General features: G+C 32.6%; 2 protein-coding genes across 10 annotated transcripts in view; one reads left to right on the top strand and one right to left on the bottom strand.

The window, feature by feature from the left end:
- Nucleotides 1-12,639, bottom strand: part of LRRC28 (leucine rich repeat containing 28) — a 230,878-nt gene extending 218,239 nt beyond the window's left edge. Inside the window, exon 1 of the mRNA XM_016433390.2 lies at nucleotides 12,570-12,639. The gene's annotated coding sequence lies outside the window, so the exon portion shown is untranslated. The remainder of the gene's footprint in view (nucleotides 1-12,569) is intronic.
- TTC23 (tetratricopeptide repeat domain 23) overlaps nucleotides 1-21,436 on the top strand; it is a 116,680-nt gene that overhangs the window by 47,013 nt on the left and 48,231 nt on the right. For all 9 annotated transcript variants that reach the window (XM_056807093.1, XM_056807084.1, XM_007479430.2 and 6 more), the window contains one exon: nucleotides 18,881-19,058. In XM_056807093.1, the coding sequence (XP_056663071.1) occupies nucleotides 18,881-19,058 (178 nt within the window). The remainder of the gene's footprint in view (nucleotides 1-18,880; nucleotides 19,059-21,436) is intronic.

The raw sequence follows: 21,436 nt of genomic DNA, 5'->3' as shown, positions 1-21,436 counted from the left end.
CCTTATCCTAAAAAAAACTTCTCTTGATCCATACACCTTTACTCACTGTCCTCCCATTTTTTGCTTCCCTTTTATGACTAAACTTTTTGAGAAAACCTTCTACATTAGATGCCCCCACTTCCTTTTCTCTCACTTTTTCAACTTTACTCACTTATAACTCTTTGACTTCATCATTCAACTAAATCTGCTCTCTCCAAAGTTACTAGTAGCCTTTTAATTCTCAAATCTAATGACCTTTTCTCAGTCTTTATTTATCGTGACTTTTCTGTAGGCTTTGACCCTGTGGGTCTTTTTTCTCCCCTTGTTACTCTCTTCTCTCTAGTTTTCCATGGCACTCTCCTCTGATTCTCCTGCTTATCTGAATCCTCCTAAGTCTTCTATGCTCACTCTTTTACCATGTTACTGCTGATAACCATAATGACCTATCCTGGGCCCTCTTCTCTTCTCCTTATCTGCTTTTTACATGGTGATCTTATCAGTTTCTATGGATTCAGTTATCACCTCTATGCTGATGATTTCCAAATCTACTGAAACAGCACTAAACCCTCTCTCCAGTCTCACATCTCCAACTTCCTATTGAACATCTCATAATAGATGACCCATGGAAATTTTAAACTCACCATGCCCCCAAACTGAACTTATTCTTTTTCCCTAAAAACTCACACTTCCTAACTTTTATTTTACTTACGAGAATATCACCATATTTCCAGTTTCTCAACCTTACAACCTAAGTGTAAGGTTTCCCACTTTCTGGCACACCCTAGCCCATCCCTCAATATCCAAACTATTTCTCCAAATTATAAAATACCAGAATCATACAGAAGAAAAAGATATTTTATGTCTAAATACTCACAGGCAATTGCCAACTTTGTGTTTTTCTACATTCCAAGTTTAGGTTTTTACAGAATGATATTCATTTTCTCATAATTCCCTAAATTGTGATGTTACACATAAGTTGTGTCATCAGATTCAAAGATCTGTGCCTCAGAAGAAAGTTACTTATACCTCTTTGAGCTGTCAGATATATTTATACTTGGCAAGGTGGGAAGACATCTTATCATTTCTCTCATTGCCAGTCCAGAATCACTTTAACCTGTGGCACTATATCATCATGGTATTTTCCTTTTCCTTTTTTTAATAATGTCTTATCTTTCTTCTTCAATTACATGTAAAGACAATTTTAACAATCTTTTTAAAAATATATTTTGAGTTCCAAATTCTCTGTTTTCCTCCCTCCCTCCTTCCCCTCCTCTCCCTGAAATGGTAAACAATTAATATAGATTTTGCATGTGCAATTCTGTAAATCATTTCCACATATTAGTCATTTTGTGGCAGAGAACCTGAACCAAAAAAAAGGTTGAAAAAGAAAATGAAATATAGTATGCTTTGAGGTGCATTCAGACCCATCAGTTCTTTCTCTGGAAGTGAATATTTTCAATGTAGTTCTACCATAGACCTTTAAGTGTTGTATACTCATCCACTTTCAAGTTTTGCTATCATAGTAAGGAATTCTATGGCAGCCAGTAGTGACATCAATGAGAATCAGCATGAAGACTTCCTTCTTATTTACCACCAAAGGAATACCTTAGGCATGGGTGTTTAGTTTCCTTCTTAAAGCCTTTTCAGATATTTCAAGAGCCTTTTATCTATCACTCTAGTGATTTCATTCAAGGTCTTGTCCTAAGATTGGAAATCAGTGCCCAGGAACAATACATGCTATCTTTGTTTTTCATTCTTCCTTTTGTTTCACTTTCCATGAAAATATAGGTGGCTCCTAGGTCCAAAGTAAGTTTGTCAAGTTCAGGGATAAGCATTTTCTGTATTTATTGTGATCATTCCTAGACTCTTGATTCATAATGAACAGTACCTAGAATTGACAGCAGATGGTGCCCCTGGTATTCTTACATGTGAAACAATGAACTGTTAAAGGATTTCAAGATTAAAGTTGGAGCCTTTCAGCTAAAGTTATTGTTTAAAATGAGCTGAAATTTATCAAGCTTTGACTCTCCTTTAATTTTTATCTTAATCCATTATTTTTGGTTGCCATGGAAAAATAATTATAAGAATAGGCAAGCTTTATATCAAATTTACTATGAGGCAGGTGCTGAACTAAGTACTTTATAAATGCTCTCTCATTTGATCCTCACAACAACCCTGAAGGTAGATACTATTATTGCCCCCATTTTACAGATGAAGAAACTGAGGTAAATTGAGGTTAAGTGGTTTTTCTCAAGGTCACACAGCTTAGAAGTGGCTGAGTCTAAATTAGAACTCAGATATTCCTAGCTAAAGGTTATTTTTGGGTTTACCTTGTCTCTTTATTGGTGGTAGGATCTAGTTCAGGGATTCTTAACCATTTTTTGTATCATGGATTCCTCTGGCACTCTAGTGAATCCTATAGACCCCTTCTCAGAGTAGGTTTTTTTTTTTTAAGCTTAATTTTCAGTCTTAATTCTCTCCCTTCCATTACCACCTTCCCTCTCCCCACTCCAAGTGAACTGAAAAACTAAGAAAAGAAAAAAAAGTCTCAAGTGTGAATAATCAAACAAACACATTTGTACAAAATTTACTTCATTCTTTACTGAGGGTATTATGTCTCTATATGGTGATGGATACCATATTTCATCATGAGTCCTCTGGAACCACTGTTGTTTCAGCTGTGTTCATCAGAATCCTGTCTTATAAATTTTTTTGTCTTTTTAGTACTGTTGTTATTGTATAAATCATGTTCTTGTTTCAGTTCACTTGAATTGCTTCAGTTCATATAAATTTTCCCAGGTCATTATTTCTTATAGCACAGTAGCATTCTGTTATATATAAATATCATAATTGATTCAACCATTCCTCAAGTGATGGGGCGTATCCTCAGCTCCTAATACTTTGCCACCATGGAAAGAGGTGTTATAAATATCTTTGTACATTTGACTTCTACTTCTTTCTTTGATCTTTTTTAATGTATAAGCTATTCTAGAGGAGTCAGGAACCAAAGTTAGAAAGCTCTGAGTAAGAGAGGGGACAGATAAAAGAAAGCACTACTTCCTCTCTTAGGTAGGACCACACAAGGGGAAGGGGAGAGATTTTGACCAAGATCCAGAGCTGAAAGGTAAGAAGGAAAATTCCCCTTCAATTTCTGGTTTCCTCCCCTAGTAGATGATTTGTCCTAATCTCCCCTAGAACATTAGATGGAAAGGAAGAAGATGTTTCTTTCTCCTTCTTTGGCTTTAACTACAGATTGAGGCTCAGTCTCTGCTAAGTAATAATAACAATTTATTCTTTGAAAATATAAGAAAATTGGGGCATATGGGTAGAGGCAAAATAAGGAAATCCCTAATTACTATTTTATCCTAAATTCCCACTCAAGGGTTGATGGCTCAGGTCTGGGGACCTGATATCAAGTCAAGCTGTTAGACTCCTGATTTAGAGGGATGCACAGTTTTATAAGATGTCAGTTGAAGATCTTGAATGAATAGTCCCTTATGTTTCCCTCAGGGAAAAGTCTATCTACTAATGAAAAGATGAGGGTTATGTTCTGATTCACATTAGCTAATTGAAGGACCTTAACAGGTTGAGCTCAGAGTGATGCTCTTCTCTCCTCCTTGCCAGAAGAGAAAGAACCCTGTCTCCAACTGCTGATCTGCTTTTCTTGGTTAAAGGCTCTAGCCCCATCCCCCATTGACATCAGAATTCCATCCTTTTTTTTCCTGGTGTTTTTCTGCAAACCAAGTCCTTGCAATGCAGTCTATAATTCTCTCATCCACAAGACCTAATAATGGTATTGCTGGGTCAAACAGTTAAATAGCTTTGGGGGCATAGTTCCAAATTGTTTTCCAAAATGACAGGATAAATGAACAGTTCTAAGAATTAATTATCAATGTATCTAGTGCCCCAGTCTCTCTAACATTTTTCATTATCCTTTGTCAGCTTTGTCAATCGATAGGTGTGAGGTAATTGTTTTAATTTTCATTTCTCTACTTTAATATTACTGATTTAGAACATTTTTTCATATGGCTATTGACAGCTTGGATTTCTTCCTCTGAAAACTGATTCAGAATGATGTTTTAAAGTGCATAAAATAAGTATATTGATACATAAAATAAAGTATCTTTTATTTCAGCTTTAAGGTTTTCAATCGTTCCCTCTGCCTTTTAGCATTTTTCACTTGTTTGTCCTTCTTCCAATTAGCTTTTATCAACTCCATAAATCATTATGATCATTGGAGAGCAAATCTGAAGAGTCATATTTCTTGACAGCAGACCTATATTTTGTTCCTAAGTAGAGATTTTGTTTGTTTTCTTTTAAAATTCTATAAACAATTGAAAAAAAACTTAACCTTTTGCCCCATATTAATAATCTGTCCCCTCACTTTTTTCTTTTTTTGTTGTTGTTAGTTCATATGCCTTTTTTTGCATTTCAAAATTGTGACCCATAGAATTTTAGGGCAACAACCCTCCTTTGTAACAGATCCTTTTTTTATTAATTTTTTTAATAAACAAAAATCTACTTTCCTTCCCCCCTTTCTCCCTTCACCCTACTCCCTATTGAGAAAGAAACAAAAACAAAACTCCTTTTACAAACATATATAGTCAAGCAAAACAAATTATCACATTGGTCATATCCAAAGAATGTCTCCATGTGCACTTAAAGTCTATCACTTGTCTTTTGGAAAGTGGATAGCATTGTTTCATCATGAGTCCTTTGGAATTATGGTTGGGTATTGTGTTAATAAAAGTTCATAAGTTTTTCACAATTTTTTATCTTTACAGTTATTGATAGCACTGCACAAATTATTCTCTTGGTTTTGCTAATATCATTATGCATCATTCATAAAATTTCCCAGATTTCTATAAAACCAACTAATTCAGCATTTCTTATACCACAATAGTATTTTATCATATTGGTATACCATAACTTGTTCAGCTGCCCTTTTGTTAGTGGGCACTCCCTCAATGTTCAATTCTTTGCTATTGCAAAAAGCTTTTATGGGAGGCAGCTGAGTAGCTCAGTGGATTGAGAACCAGACCTAGAGACTGGAGGTCCTGGGTTCAAATCTGGTCTCAGACACTTCTCAGCTGTGTGACCCTGGGAAAGTCACTTGACCCCCATTGCCTAGCCCTTACCACTTTTCCAAGACAGAGGGTAAGGGTTAAAAAAAAAACTTTCATATATATATATATATATATATATATATATATATATATATATTCTTAGCTAGTTTATTCTTCTTAGAACAAATTCCTCCCTTCCTTTTGTTACCTCCTCTTAGTCATTTCCTTTGTGTTTCTCTTTTAGTAAATTATATTTTTGTACTCATTTGTGTACTTTTTGCTTTTCCCCCATTTAACCTTTCCTTTCTTCCTCATTTGTATAGACTTCTACTTGTACACTTCAATTATGTGAGATAATTTCTCCTATCCTCCTTTTTTCCCCCTTAGTGTATTCTTCTCTCTTTCCAATTTTCTTTTAAGATCATCAAAACATAACAGATCCACTCTCACATCTAATTAGACTCCCTCTGTGACTCCTGATGTTAATAGAGGGTCACATGTCTTCTCCCCATAATAGAATACAAAGAGTATATCCTTGTTTGGGCTCTTGTGTTTTCTTGCTCATGTTTACATTTTTATGTTTCTCTTGTTATCTTTCTTTGCACTTCAAAGTTTTGATACAGCTCTGATCTTTTCATCAGAAACACTTAGAAGTCTTCTGTTTCATTGAAGATGTACATACATTTTTACCACATAGAATTATACTCAGTTTTTCTGATTGTTATTCTTGGTTGTAAGCCACTTTGCTTTGACTTGTGGAATATTCATTTAAAGTGGTGTCTGAAAAATTATGTATAATCCTGTCTGCGGTCCTTTAGCACTTTAATTCTTTCTTTCTGACTGCTTGCAATCAAATCTGGAATATCTAGATTTTGCCTTTTGTCTTCCTTGGAGCTTTCATTTTGGTATTTTAGGAGATAACCAAGTCTTTCTATTAACATTTTGCCCTTTAATTCTAAAAGATATAGGGAATTTTTTTATGATTTTAAGAAATACGATGTCTAAACTTTTTTATTTTTGGTCATGACTTTAAGGTAGTCCAGTGATTCTTTAATTATCCCTTCTTTTTCCAAGTTAATTGTTTTTGCTATGTGATTATTTGTATTTTCTTCTATTTTTTTTTACTTTTGACATTGCTTTAATAGTTCTTTATGTCTCATGAAGTCAATACTTTTTATTTGGACCTTTGCAATTTTAAGGGAGTTTGTTGTTTGGGTAAGAATTTGCTTCTCTCTTACTAAGCTGATAATTCCTTTCCAATTCTTTCTTCCATATTTTTCACTTCTTTTCCATTTTTTTTTTCATCCAGCATCCTCTTTTCATTGGTAAAACATGCTTAATTTTTTAAATACTCTTTATTATTGTCCAGAAATCCTAGTAGAACTTGTATTCAAGGTATGCTTTTCTCTGAGGTTTTGCTTATTATATATATATATTTGGAGTCATTCTCTTTTTCTTGTCTCTTGAGCTTTCCCATCACAAAAGTAACTCCTTCCAGTGGGACTTTTTTAAAAAATCTGTTCATTCTTCTAGCCTGCTTCTTGACTTCAGACTCAGTGATAGGGCTTGACTTTGCACATTTCTAATGAGCATATCTGATATAGTCCTGCTGCTGCTTTCTTGGGGTACTGGGTGGTATATTATTCTAGGATTTCAGGGACAGCTCAGACAGAAGATCTGTAAATTTTCAGTTCTCGTAAGGTTGTCTGATTTAGGGCAATATAGTCTGCCCTTTTCCTACTCCTCCCCCAAAATTCTGCCCTTATATTCCAAGTTTTGCATATTCCTAAATTGTGTTTTAATTTGAATGCAAGGTCTGTGGGCTTGCCCCATTTGAAGTTCCATTACACTATTGCTGAATACAACTTGACAGATCTACTGCTTCACAGATATGTGTACTCCCTCTTGGTCTGGAATTCCTGCCTTGGTCATTCTGGTGGAAGACTTCACATTGAGCTAGAAGCTAAGATTGCAATTCTGCTTCCTTCCACCTTTGAGATCAGAGACACACACTTTTGTTTGCTTCTGAATTTACTCTGTGTTTGGTACCACGTATGGAGCCTTTTATGACTGCTTTTCACACTAGATTGCAGAGTAAAATTATGGGTCCCCTCCTCAGTACAGCCTGGATCTGTGACCTAGAATCTGGTGGTGTACTTGAACTGCCAGATGCACCTATTTGTCTACCTGATACACGTTTAGGCCTCTCTCTGTTGGATTTGGGACCTCTTCTTGAACTGGTCCACACCCTTTCCCTGACCTGGAATGCTCTGTCTCCCTTGCTGACCTGGGCTGAAAAAATGGCTCAATATTATTTTATCTTAAATTTCATGAGTACTCAGTCTAGTAGTAGACTACATCTGCTTAGAGGGCTTATGGGATAGAGCTAGTCTATATTTCTTCCTTGTATTCTGCCATCTTGGCTCAGCCTCCCAAAACCATTCCTTTTTAGGAAACCAGCATCTTTTTTTTCACTATAATAGTTTTGATGATCCTTGTTTATCAAGTTGATTTTTATCTGCTACCTTCTGCTGTCAAGACTAGATCTTATTAATCTTTATATGCTGTTTTTATCCTAAAATCTATAAAGGAGAAAAGAACTGGACTTGTGATTTCATTGATAAAGAATGTTCTGGATGAGGAAACTCCTGCTGATCTATGGTTCGCATAGTTCAGAGGTGTCAGAGGTAAGGGCCTGAGCCTAGGTTACCTTGGTTCCAAAGACAGCTTTATATCTTAAATATGCTGCTCTGCCTCTCACAGTATGTAGAGAAGATAAGTAAGCGCAAGGTAATGTGAAGAGGAACAATCATTTTCTTACTTCCCCACTTAGTAAGGTTATCTTATTATTTTCTGGCTAGTATATTTCTTTTGTAACTCCTCAGCAAAGGATCCTATCTGACTAGAATCCTTTTTGCTTTTGTGGGATCTGATTTCAACCCAAAACCTATATCCATCTGTTTTAGGAGCTATTTTTGATTATCATATTTATATTTTATAGATTACAAGATGACATAGTGGATAGATATGATAGTAAGATGCTATAGTGGATAGAGAGTTGGCCTCAGAACCCAGAAGACCTGGATTCACGTTCCCCTCTCTAGCCTTTGCTAACTGGTGGTCTTCAACTGATGATGAGTCTGATTTATGTTTTCTCCTTTCGAGACTTCTATTTAAACTTGCAACAAAAGTTGAACTAAAGTGGTGGGGAAAGGAAGGTAGGAGGAGGAAGAGTCAATTAAAAAACTGGCAAAAATAATAACAGAAATGTCAAAAATAACAAACAAATGTATATATAGAGCCATGTAATAGGTATGTATGTGGTGGTCTTGGACAAATGCCTTAACTTCTCAGTGATCTAGGCAACTCTCTAAGACTACAAAATGCATAAGATGTTGAGCTCCATTGATAGAGGGAGTTTTTTATCCAAGAATTTCTTATATCAATGAAATCACAGATCCAATATTTTTCTCTTTTATGGACTGTAAGAAAGAAGAAGCAAGAATCAAATAAATTAATTACACCTGGGCTTTTTAAAAAATCTTTAAAATAAGGATTTTATTTTTCTATATCCTTTCTCTCCTTTTCCTTACTCAGTTCCACTAAATAAATTCTTGTTGCTTGATTGATTGAGTTAATGATAATCAAAATGGTATCTTGAAAGGGATGTTGGACTTTAGGTCAGGAGTGGCGTGAGTTTGAATCTTTCATCTAACAATAGTTTTGTTAGATGGACAATTCATATAATACCTTTGAGCCTCAAATTTCTCTATAAAATGAGCAAAATAAAAAATATCACCCTGCTTTATTCAGAGAGTTTCTTCACAGGACTATTTAGATAATCAAATAATATGAAATGTAGTCACTTTGATAATATACAATTACAACAGAGTCAGTTACTAATACTAATGAACATATATTTTAATGTTTAGTAAATTGAAATGAATTGTCTTATTAAATGAGAGGTATTTTCATACATCTTGGAGATACAAAAATGAATAAAGACAGAATTCTTGCCTTGTAGTCTGTCATCTTGCCTCAGCCTCCCAAAACAATTGCTATTTAAGAAACCAGTACCTTTTTACTATAATATTTTTAATGACCCTTATGACATTATTTTATGCTAATTATTAGAAGCATCTAAAACTTGTTCAAAATCCTCTTTGATTGGCATTTCTCCATATTTTAGCTCTTAGGTACATATTTTTTAAAAGATATTTTCTTGTATTCAAACATCTTTAATAAGTTAGTCATTTGTCAGAGTTTATAAAGATTTTTCTTCTAAAGTTCATTTTAATTCCTTTCCAGTTCTTTCTTTCATAACTCTCACTTCTTGTCCAATTTTTTCTTCTAGCATTCTCTTTTCATTTATAAAAACACATTTAACTGTTTTTTTAAAATTCTTCATTATTTTCCAGAAATTCTAGTTGAACTTGTGTTTAAGGTATGTTATTCTCTAAGTCTTTGCTTATTAATGTTTTAGAGTCATTCTCTTTCTTTTGTAAAAAAAAATCCCACAAATTTTAATATCTAATAGGTTTTTTTTACAAAATAAAAATGTGTTTTTATAAATGAAAAGAGAATACTGGAAGAAAAAAATTGAACAAGAAGTGAGAGTTATGAAAGAAAGAACTGGCAAGGAATTAAAATGAACTTTAGATAGAGAAGCAGATCCAAGAGAAAATATAGATTGACACACCCTTTCCTATAGCTGTAGCAAAAATGACTAGACAATGGTTTCAGAACTGAAAAGGAAGCAAGATATGCACAGAGTACCTTGCAGAGTGGTAAGGCAACTGGCTGAAAAGAAAGGCGGGAGAGAAATAAAGTGGAAAATGGCTGGAGAAGCTGGCTTGATATATTTGCTCATTCATGAAATACAGACTAGTCAGGACCTTAGGGCCTCCAGCACAGGAATTCTAGAACTAAATAGATTAAGCTTCCTCATCAAAATCTACTGGTCTAAATGACCACAGAATGGTAAGATTGTAAAATGGGAGAAAATGGAACTAGGAAAGCCAATTAGGAAGTAAATATAGTCAATGTGAAATATAATGAGGACCTGAACTAAAATTGCGACAGTAGGAATGATAAGGAGGTGACCGATTTAAGAAATATTATTGGTGGTAAAATTGTTAGGATTTAGCAACTGATTACATAGGAAGCATACTGGAGAAGGAAGAGTCAAAAATGAGCCTGCATGATGGGCTAATAGTGATGTTATTAATAAAAATAGAGAAGTGAGAAAGAAGAGCAAGTTTAAATGATATGAGATAATTTGATTTTTTTTTTTGTAACATTGAAATGTGCAGGTAGCTGGCAAAATGGGGCTACAGTACAATTAATGATATTCTTTTCCCACTAATATAGAGGAAAGACTCAAAACTATTTTCAGTAATCAAACCAAAGCAAAGCTAGACCTTCATTTACATAACTGAATAGTGGAAAGGGGTCAGTTTTTAATTAGTTTCTCATTTGTATCATAGAAACATCCCACTTGCCCTATTTCTACTATATATTTGATTCTGTTGCTTCATTTTCAATGAAAAGCCTATAAGCATCTTTCCTTTTGTCTTTATAATCAAATTCAATCTTCTCACACATTTCTAAGGTTGTTTTTATTCTACTTTTAGCCTTATAGCAATGACAAGATTTAATTTATTTATTGATTGATCACAGATCAAAAAATATTTGTTTATTGCATAGTTAAACAAATCTGCCACCGCCATATTATCTTTTGTAGCTCATTTGAAGTTAGCTTCTCATTCCATGCTCTTTAGAGTTACTGCAGCTATATTTTCATTCAATAAAATATGTTCGCCTTTAAAATTTGGGCTCACCAAATATAACATACTGCAGTGCTCTGTTGTTCAAAAAACTCTATCTTCTCATCTGTTTAGCATGTTTATGAGAGCTACCCAAATACATATGGTCACTATAGACTTATACCTATATGATAGAGATATTAAGGAAAAGTTTTCCACAATTTTACATTTGAAAAAAATGAAATGTCAGAAGATTATAAAGTATTTACTGGTGATTTGAATGGGTCAATGATTAAGTTAGAAATCAAATTTGCCTATATTGATTTCCTAGTGTACACAACACCAACTCTAATATTTAGCCTTTTGAAACCTAGAATATTGATGTTTTCTATGCCCATTTTATATTTTTAAAAATTGATTATTGTATTTTGAGTGAGAATTCAGAAAAACAACAGTTGGTAACATCTCAATGTTTCCATTTCTGGAAACTATTAATTCTACAATGTTGTTAACAGAATGAACACAGTAACAAATTGCTCTCTGCAGGTTAAATAGTATATTTTAAGTTATTCAAACTGACATCACATCAATAATAACATCTAATGTTAACCTACTAACCTTCTCATCCCAAATTTTATTTAGCTACTTAATGTAGAGATTTCCTAAGAATCTAAAAGAAAAACTTTAGTATAAGTTTTTCCTGGCTATAATATATTCTGGAAATGAAATGAAACCTTTGTGAAATTTTGTGTGATATAAAAAACAATTGAATAAAAATTCCTAAATTTGAGACAGTTATAGCAGGAAATCACCTAGGTCATATTTTATTTATACCTGGTAATTATTTTATTTAACCACTTTAATCTTTAACAACATGCTGAATTTGATTCAAAAATTTTTGATGTATTTTTCCATTCATGTAATATATGCTTACCAGTTTGTGTCCCCAGTAGAATGAATGCAAGCTCAGTGAAGACAAAAGACTATTTATTTTTTGTTTGCTAGTACATATAATAATACCTAGACCATAATAACTGCTTAATAAATATTGACTATATAAATGAATATGCTTCTGACAGAATCCTTCTAGCAACCTATACCATTATCCCTAATATACTAGTCTTCTCAAGTCTTTGTTGGGTACATTTACATTTCATTTGTGGGTATTTATTAGTATATCAAGTTGGTTTTATGAAAAGAGATTCCTTCTATTTTTGCCTTTTCATAAATTTAAATAGGTTTCTGGTATATTAAATAGGAGGATATTATGAAATTTGTTGCTCCTGAAACAGGTAATGTGAATGAGGCATATATTGTCAAACATAGTCAATGTATTCATTTGTTTTGATTAACTATACCTCTTTGTTATGAGGGAGTGTTCAGTGAAGGTAAAGTAAAGAAGAATTCATTTAGAAGTGGCATGAGTGTAACTAAAAATAGCATCAACAAAACATTTTCTAAAGGGTAAATAATGAAATTTTTTAAAACCCAAGTTTAGTAGAAAAGATACCCAAAACATATGTAACATTAGAAATTCAAATGGAATATGTACCAGGTACTTTGCTAGGCAATAGGATTACAAATGAAAAAGTAAGATAGTCCTTGCTCTTATGAAGCTTACATTTTGTTAGGGAATAATTTATAAGTACTTGTGTCATGAATAGAGCATTTCACTCATGATTTTCCTAGTTAAATTTACTTATTGTTTAATATTATAATAGCCAAAGGAACTATTACCAACTGTACTCAAACAACTTACCTTCAATTAATCTGTCCTGGAAAAACATATTCTTTTCTTTTAAGTTTTTCCCACATAAGAATTTGATTCCCTAAAAATAAAAGATTAAGATAAGAAATTAAGACTCATAACATAAACGCAGAATTCCCTTTTGAGCATTATTTATGTATATCACATAGTTTTAAATTTCATAGCCATTTACCTTATTGAGTTGCTTTCACTCTTCAAATGAGAAATCCTTTGTGAAATAGGATATTTGAAAATGAACTATCATATCTATTTCCTATAGCTCAATAGTCTTCTAACTCAATTTATATTTCTCATGTATTATAGCCAAAATTCCTCCTTATTATTGATTGACTTTAATAAGCTGAATGTTAATTTCTGTTTTATTGTTCTTTTTATTCTTTTGTACCTTCTATCTTAACTGAAGGCATAAATGAAAATTGTAATTTTCATTTCCCTCCCAAAATATGCGCATCTATTGAAATTAATATACACAATTTATAGAAAACATGAAAGAACATCAGTACATGACACTTAAAAAATAAGTTATTAGTATCTTCCACTCTATATCATCAGAACCATCCTAAATTTCCCCACACACAGAGCCTTCCCATTCAAAGCTTTTTTTAGAGAAGGAAAAAAAAATTAACATAACTGATCAATGTATTGAAAAAGTCTGAAAATATGGACACTTATAACATTTGTAGACCTCCTACCTACATGAATATCCTTTCATATTTTTAACTCAAGTTCTATGTGATCTTCATACTTTTGTAACATTCACTTTTGATTTTTTTTTTTGGTATATAGTTCTTTCCAGGTATGTTGTTAGTCACTATGTAGATTGTTTTCTAGGCTTTGTTTATGTCACTATGCATCAGTTCATTTAGATCTTTCCATGCTTCTCTGTTCATCACCATATCACTTCTTACAACACAGTAATATTCCATTACATAGATTATTGAGACATTCCCCAAGTGATGGACATCTACTTTGTTTATATACGGTAGTATGTTTTCTTTCTCAATTTTTGAGAACAATTTCTAGGGTACAGATATTAATTGTTCTTTAAAAGTTTGTTAGAACTCTTCTGTGATTCCATCAGTACCAGGGTTTCTCCCCCTCCCCTTGGAAGCATCTTTTACATCTAGATCTATTTCAGAGTTTGAGTTTTTTAAGATCTCTATCTGGTCTTATTACAATTTATGTATTTTATATTTTGAAGGTATTGTATTTGTTTTGAATTTTCAGTTTTGTTAAACTGAATATTGTTAATGTTAAACATATGTATGTTTAACATGTATAACATATAATGTTAAACATAAATATAACTGTGTTCTGATTATACTTTTTTCTGTTTGTGTATGTATATGTAGCTTCACCTTGCTCATTTACTATTTTATTTATTTGATTTTCTGCCTTCTCTTTAATCAATTTAATTGAAAATTTTAATCAAATTTTCAATTTTACTCATCTTTTCAAAGAATTAGCTTTTAGTTTGATTTATCATGTTTGTGGTTTTTGTTTCCAATTTTAGCTATTTCTCCTCTAACTTTTAATGTCTCTATTTTGCATTTATTTTAGGTTTTTTATTTTGTTGGCTTTCTAATTTTTAAATGCATAGTCAATTCATTAATACTTTATTTTGTTAATGTATATTTGTAAGGATATGACTTTTTTCTTGAGGATTGCTTTAGCTGCCTAGATCCCAGAAATCTTAATATGTTGTTTTATCATAATATATCATTTTCTTTTATATAGTTATTAGTTGTTTTTGTAATTTGTTCTTTGATTCACTTGTTATTTAGGATTTTTTTTTCTTTCTTTAAAAAAAACCCTTATCTTTTGTCTTAGAATCCATACTGTATATTGGTTCTAAGGCAGAAGAGCAGTAAGAGCCAGGCAATGGGGTTTAATTGATTTGCCCAGGGGTCACACCGCAAGTAAATATCTGAGGTCAAATTTGAACCTAGGACCTCCTGTCTCTTGGCTTGGCTCTCAATCTACTGAGCTGCATACCTGCCCCACAAAGAATTAATTTGATTCTGTATATTTTGTGCTATGTGTTTGGTCTTTAAATCAATTACTAATTTATTTCATTATGGTATTTGAAGGATATGTTGACAATTTCTGACCTTTTAGTTTTTTTATTATCTCTATGCTCAAGTACATGGTCAATTTTTGTAAAAAGTTCCTTGTTGTGCTGAAAAATATGTATGTTATTTTGCATCATCATTTAAAAGATGTGATGTCTTTTTCTTGTAGCCCAAATGTTTCCTTTATACATTTGGATAGTATAAATTTCCTACTGACATTGGTTTGTTGTCCATGCTTTCTGAAGGACTTTAGAAGGGTCCTAAGACGACCTTTTTAAAAAAGAGTTTTGTTTTTTTCCAGATCTGTAATTTCTTTAGTATAAGGATACCACATGAGCAAACTCCCTCTACCAGAGCAGGTCAGTTCAGCATTTATGAAGTGTCTGCTCTGTGCAAAGCACTGTACTAAATGGTAGGAATTCAGAGAAAGGCAACAAACAGACTCTGCATTCCAGGAAATCACAGCCTAATGGGGAGATTAGTGCCTTTTCTGCAATAATATAATCTTAGAGAATTGCTTAAGGCACTAAGAGATAGAACTTGCTCAGCATCACATTGCCATGAGGCATGAACAACAAGACTTTGAACTTAAATCTTCCTGACCCCAAGACACTTTATCCCCTATAACCAACATATCTCTCATAAGCAACTATATCATATCAAACAAAGCATTTGGGATGATGTTGAGGATGGTGATGATGACAAAAAAAAATGGCTAACATTTATATTGTGCTTTAAGGTTTGCCAGGTGTTTTACTAATATTATCTCATTATCTGATAGGGAGGTGCTATTATTACCACCATTTTACAGAGGAGGAAACTGAGGCAGACAGAAGTTAAGTGACTTGCTGAGGGTCACTCAGCTAGTAAGTATCTGAGACTGAATTTAAAATTGGGTTTTTCTGACCACAAATCCAACACTCTGTTTGCTGAGCTATCTAGCTGCCCCCTAGAAGACAAAAACATTTGAACTTAGATCTTCATGCTCTCTCAGTGAAGGCACTATGTTAAGAATTACCATTATTTATTTAAAACAGAAAGTTAAAGCATACAGCATGATTAGTGGGTCTATTGTATAACTAGTTTCTCTTGGACATACCTCCAAATCAGTTTTTTAAATATACATTTTGTAAGCCACTGTAAGAATATTTGGCTGAATGTACCTTTCTTGAGAGAAAGTGTGTATATATATGTGTGTGTGTGTGTGTGCACATGTGTGTGTGAAAAGAAGAGTCATATGTTTAATGAACTCTTCTATGTTGCCAGATAGATTTATAACTCATTATTTGGGTTAACTTTAGAAAAGCATGGGATAGTGGATAGCGTACTGGACTTTAAGTCTAGAATCCCTAGGTTCAAATGAGGGCCAAACACTTACTAGCTTCTCTGAGTATCAGGCAATTCTTAATAAGCTCATAGATGAGTTATTACCTGCATTCGTGGAGGGAATTCCTTTATAGCAAATCAGATTCTTTACTTACATATTCATTTACTTTTATATTGGATTGGAGATCACTGTACTATTTATTAGTCATCGACTTTCTTGTGACCTAGTATTCCAAGTTCCAGTTACACTTTTCTCTAGTCTCTTATTTTAAGAAAAGAAGAAACTCTGAACCTGTGAATCAGCCAATATTGTATTTTTAGGATTTAAAAAAGACAAGTTTCTCCTCCCGTCTTTTTTACATTCAAAGATTTATGAGCTTTTATTACTTCCTTAATAAGAAAACAGTAGAATTGCCCAAATGAGGTCTTTCTGGTATTTATATTTGGATTATTACTATGACTTATTCTATTCATACTATTCTATGACTGATACAGACAGCATTGGAAACAAAAGAGCTATTCATTTAGGCAGTTACTCCCTTGGCAAAATCTGTATTCTTTATGGACACAAGAAGAGATGAAAATGAATATTTTTCCTATTTTGAAATATTCAGGGAATAATTTGATTCCTTTAGGCTACATTATGTGGGGAAATAAAAATTCAAAGCTCCTTTTTGAAAGCATCTACTTTTTTCTCTACATTTATGAATTATTTGAAGTTTTATTTATTAGAAATTTAATGGATAAAATAGAAACTCCCTAGCCAAGCATTAAAAAATCCTCTGTAATCCAAATCTAACTTATCTTTTCAATCATATTTCATACTATAGTCTTTCACATATTACTTTCTATCCAAGCTGAAATCCAAGCTGTTAAGTGAACTAAAAACACCATCTCTCACCTCTGTAAACTCTTCCCAGACACCCTTTGTGCCTGAAATGTGTGCTGTGGCTTCATCTCCATTGGTCTCATCTTTGCCATCTCATCTACACATTTTAGAATCCTTCAAGATTTAGTCTAGTTTCCACCATATCTGTAAAACCTGCTGATATCCCCTAGTTTTTAGTGCTCTCTCCTTATCTAATTATCTCTAATTTAAGTATCACCTTGTAAATATCTCCCAGTTAATATCTTCCCCTCAAGAGCAAGGTCTATTTAATTTTTTTAATTGTACCCACAAAGCCTAGCACTTTGCCCTTCACACAGTCAATATCTAATAAGTATGTGATGAGTTTGATTGAATTTAGCCATTCATTTTTAGCCAGACACTTCAGAGCCCTTTTATAAATTAAAAAAAGAAGACATTCAAAGATTCAAATAAGGTTGTAGAGATTTTAAGGCAGGAGTTCTTAAAATTTTTGTGTCATTTGGCAAAGCCTAAAGACCCCATTCTTAAAATGTTTCAGTTCAATGGCACTGACCTCCTCACAGTTTTACTCCATTTTGTAGCTTTGGGCTTTTTCTCTGGCTATCCAGGCCTGCAATGTTCTACCTCATTTCTGCCTCCTAGCTTCCTTTAAGTCCCAACGAAAATCCTACCTTCTATAGGAAACCTTTCCCAGTCCCTCTTAATTCTATTACCTTCCCTCTGTTAATTGTGTCCTACTTCTGTGTTTAGTTTGTTAAGTATATATTTGCTTGCTTATGGTCTCCCTCATTAGACTGTGAATTTCCTGAGGGCAGAGACTGTCTTTTGCCTCTTTTTGTATCCTCTGTGCTTAGCATATTTCTTGGTACCTCTGTAGGTGCTTAACAAATGCTTATGACTGATTAAATGCATAAAATAAAGCATATACATAGGAAACCAATTCTATAATTATAATGTTTTTTATTTTTTATTTTATTATATTTTTATTATATATATATATAATTATAATTATTATATTTTATTATTTTATTTTTAGAAAAACAAGTTTATGGACCTCAAGTTAAAAACTCCTGCTCTAAAGGATGTTGTTATTTAGTAATTTCTGTCATGTCTGACTCTTTGTGATCCCATTTGGGGCTTTCATAGCAAGATACTGGAGTAATTTGCCACTTTCTTCTCCAGCTCATTTTATAGATGAGGAAACTGAGGCAAAAAAAGGTTAATTGACTTGCCAAGAATCACTCAACTAGTAAGGGTCTAAGGCCAAATTTGAACTCAGGAAAATGAATCAACCTGACCCCAAGTCTGGCACTCTAGCCACTGTGTCATCTAGGTACTCTTAATTGAACAGCAACCTTTATTTAGTCTAATACTAGCCTCTAATAATATATCAAATGTAAATGAAATATTTGTAAAATTACAAAAGATGTTCCCATTTAGAAGTCATTAGTTATCATTTTATTTCAAGTTGGTTAACTGAATCACAAATTGGAAGTTTACCTTAATACTTGTTAGTAAGATGAATACTCGATTTCACTAAAATTGATGAACTCTTTTGCAAGTTATTTTAGAATAGTCATACCACAAATGCTGAATAGTTAAATTGAAACTGAAGGCTTTATTTAATTCAATATATTCATTACTTTATTACATTATGCTCTATTTTATTCACTGATGGAATTATCCGTTTTAAAGCTTTTTGCTTCAATAAAGGGTCTGTACTGAGAACAAATAAAGCAGGACAAATTCTGGACCATTTTGAATTCTTTGTGAAAAAAATTACTAATTGCCCTTGAAAATTTTGAGAAGTGAATTTTCAGTACTTTATTATAGCCATGCAGGATATGGTGATACTCTATATAGAAATAGATTCTGAAATGACAGATTCTCATTATGAGTAATTCTGGGAATGTTTCCACAGTGTCACATTAACTTGTAAAAACTTAGCCCACCATTATACAGCCTTTTTTTTTTTCCAAAATCCTTTTGAGTGTTATGCATTTTAAGAAATAATTCATTACTTTAATTTTTTTTAGGCTGTACCAGATCCAAATGAAATCAGAAGAGGCTCTTCTCTGTTATGAAGAATCTTTGAGGTATACTAAAAGTAGTAAAGGTAGAAAGAGTCCGGACTGTATCCCAGTATTGAAGGAGATGGCAGCTGTGGAACAAATCCTGGGAAATTATGACTCAGCAATTGATCATCTCATACAGGTAAAGAATAAGAACTTCCAAGTATATATCTTAAGCATAAAAGTTGAAGGCAGCTACAAAATACTCAAAATAATAATAGTTATCATTTGTCTATCACTTTGAGATTTGCAAAACTCTTTCCATACAATATCTCATTTGGTCCTCATAATATTTTTGTTGTGAGTTGAGCATTATTATTATTATCCTCATTTTACAGGTAAAGAAACTGAGGTTGAGAGGCTTTTGGCAACACAGCTTAAAAGTATCTCAGATAGGATTCAAACTTAGATATTTTTGACTTTTTACTTAAAAGTTCAACTTTCTCCACTACCCCACACCCATTACCGCAAACAGAGAGTCATATAGAAGTTCTAGTATGTCACTGTACATAGTCGATTCTTATTATATGTTTATTGAATTTAATTGAGTTTAAAATATACATAACTTTTATAACTACACCATACTAGAAATAATTAGATTCATAAAATTTTAGAACATGAATGGATTTTTTAAATCTTCTAGTCCAACTCTTGCATTTTGTAAAGAAAATAAGGCATAGAGTATTTTGCCCAATTATCTACAAACTATATGCAACTGATAAATGTTGTTTAATTAAATTGATTTTAATCCCTACATATCTAGTAAGTATACAATAGAAGATGCCTTTACTTGCCAAGGACATTTTTAGAGATTAGGATGTATAGACATAAAAATTCCTTATTATTATTTTCCATTATGTTAGATATTTAATTTAAATAATAAATTACATTTGCCAACCATTTATTCTTTTGCACATTAACTTGGAGCATTGATAGTCTTGGTAACCTATAATTATACCTCTCCATAATGTTATAATTTTTTTATCACAACATTTTTTCATGTGTTTGAATATTTATTATCTGACTATGCTTTAAAATAAAAATTCATTTCTCTGAGATTTTTATGTTCATGTTCACATGAAAAATAATAGGTCTAGTTATTTAAGCTGGAATATAAAATAACTGGTCACCCACAGCATGCTGAGAAACTTCCATGTACTGCCATATTAGTATTCTATTATATGACAAATAGACTACCTTCTTTACTCTCATCTCTTAAATCTTCAAGGGATGAACCCAGATTAATTCCCAAAGTCTTATTCATACATTTATCCCACTTTATGATAAATTTCAAGAAGCCTTTAAATAGCAAAATTCTCAAAATCTACATGGCCATATGGTAAGAGACATTTTCAGTTCAATTCACTTTAACAAATATTTATTTCTAAAGCATCTACCATGTTCAAGGCATAAGCTCAGCTCAGAAAAAATAGAATAACAATACCAAAGCAGTCCCTGTCTTCAAGGAATGTCCTACAAAAGAAGTATGTTGTAAACATGAACCCTAATTATTTAACACTTAGTAAGGCTTCTTTTTTCCCTTAGAAACTCTTCACAAGATATGGAAAAGCACAATGGGGTTCTTTCTTGTAAAAAAAAGATTCCAATCTCATAAAGTCAGAGTGAATTTTACTAAATGCACATAAAGGAATATTGTTCTTTTTATTCTTTTTCTTCCTCTCTCACCCCACCTCCTGTTTTAAGACTTTTCATTCCTTCCTGGTGACAGAAATGCCAAGAGAAAAATGATCATTTTTCTCCACTGCTTAAAAACATTCCAAGATATGTTAGTATCAAAAATGTGAAAGAGAGGACTGCAATAAATTGAGACCTACTGAGCTACCATGCAGAGAGCTCCTCAACTTGGACAGCTGATAAATGAGCTGGTTCAATAGCCATGAGTTATTGCCTGGCAGGCGGTTGTGAGAAAGCTGCACAAACATGATGATTTTTGAAACTCTCCCTGACAGACTATGGCAATAGAAATTAACTTTCCTAACCACCAAAAAACGAATGGTGTTTCTTTTGTATGTCTTGTCTTATAGATGTGTGTGTCTTCTGAATTTAGTGTGCTCTCTTTGAATGTTTTCTCATCTCTATACCTTAAAACCACTTGGTTCTCCTTTCATTTTCCAATGAAGTTGCGTGCCAAAAACTAGTTAACAATTCCAAGGCAATAGATTTTGAGAAAACATAAAAAACTTGATATTTACTCATCAGTTGTTCTATATATAAATACTTGTGTCTGAAGATTAACAGAACACAGTAAATAGTTAAGATACTTGTATGTAATAAAGTATTATAATACTTCTCAAATGAATAATTAAAATGTAAAAATGGTTCCATGATGAATTAATTCCACAAGAAATTATTTTTCTTTAAAAGTATTGATTGATAAAGCCTTCAGAATGACTTAACTTATTAAAAACTGATAAAAGCTCTAGTGCTTTCCCATAAGTCTCTAAGTATGGCATTTTTTATTTTATTTTTTAGCAAATGCCCAAATTGGAATGGCCCCTA

This window comes from Monodelphis domestica, chromosome 1 (genome assembly GCF_027887165.1).
Source record: "Monodelphis domestica isolate mMonDom1 chromosome 1, mMonDom1.pri, whole genome shotgun sequence".
Lineage (NCBI taxonomy): Eukaryota > Metazoa > Chordata > Mammalia > Didelphimorphia > Didelphidae > Monodelphis > Monodelphis domestica.
The sequence above is the reverse complement of the archived record's forward strand: the minus strand, read 5'-3'. Positions and strand labels throughout refer to the sequence as shown.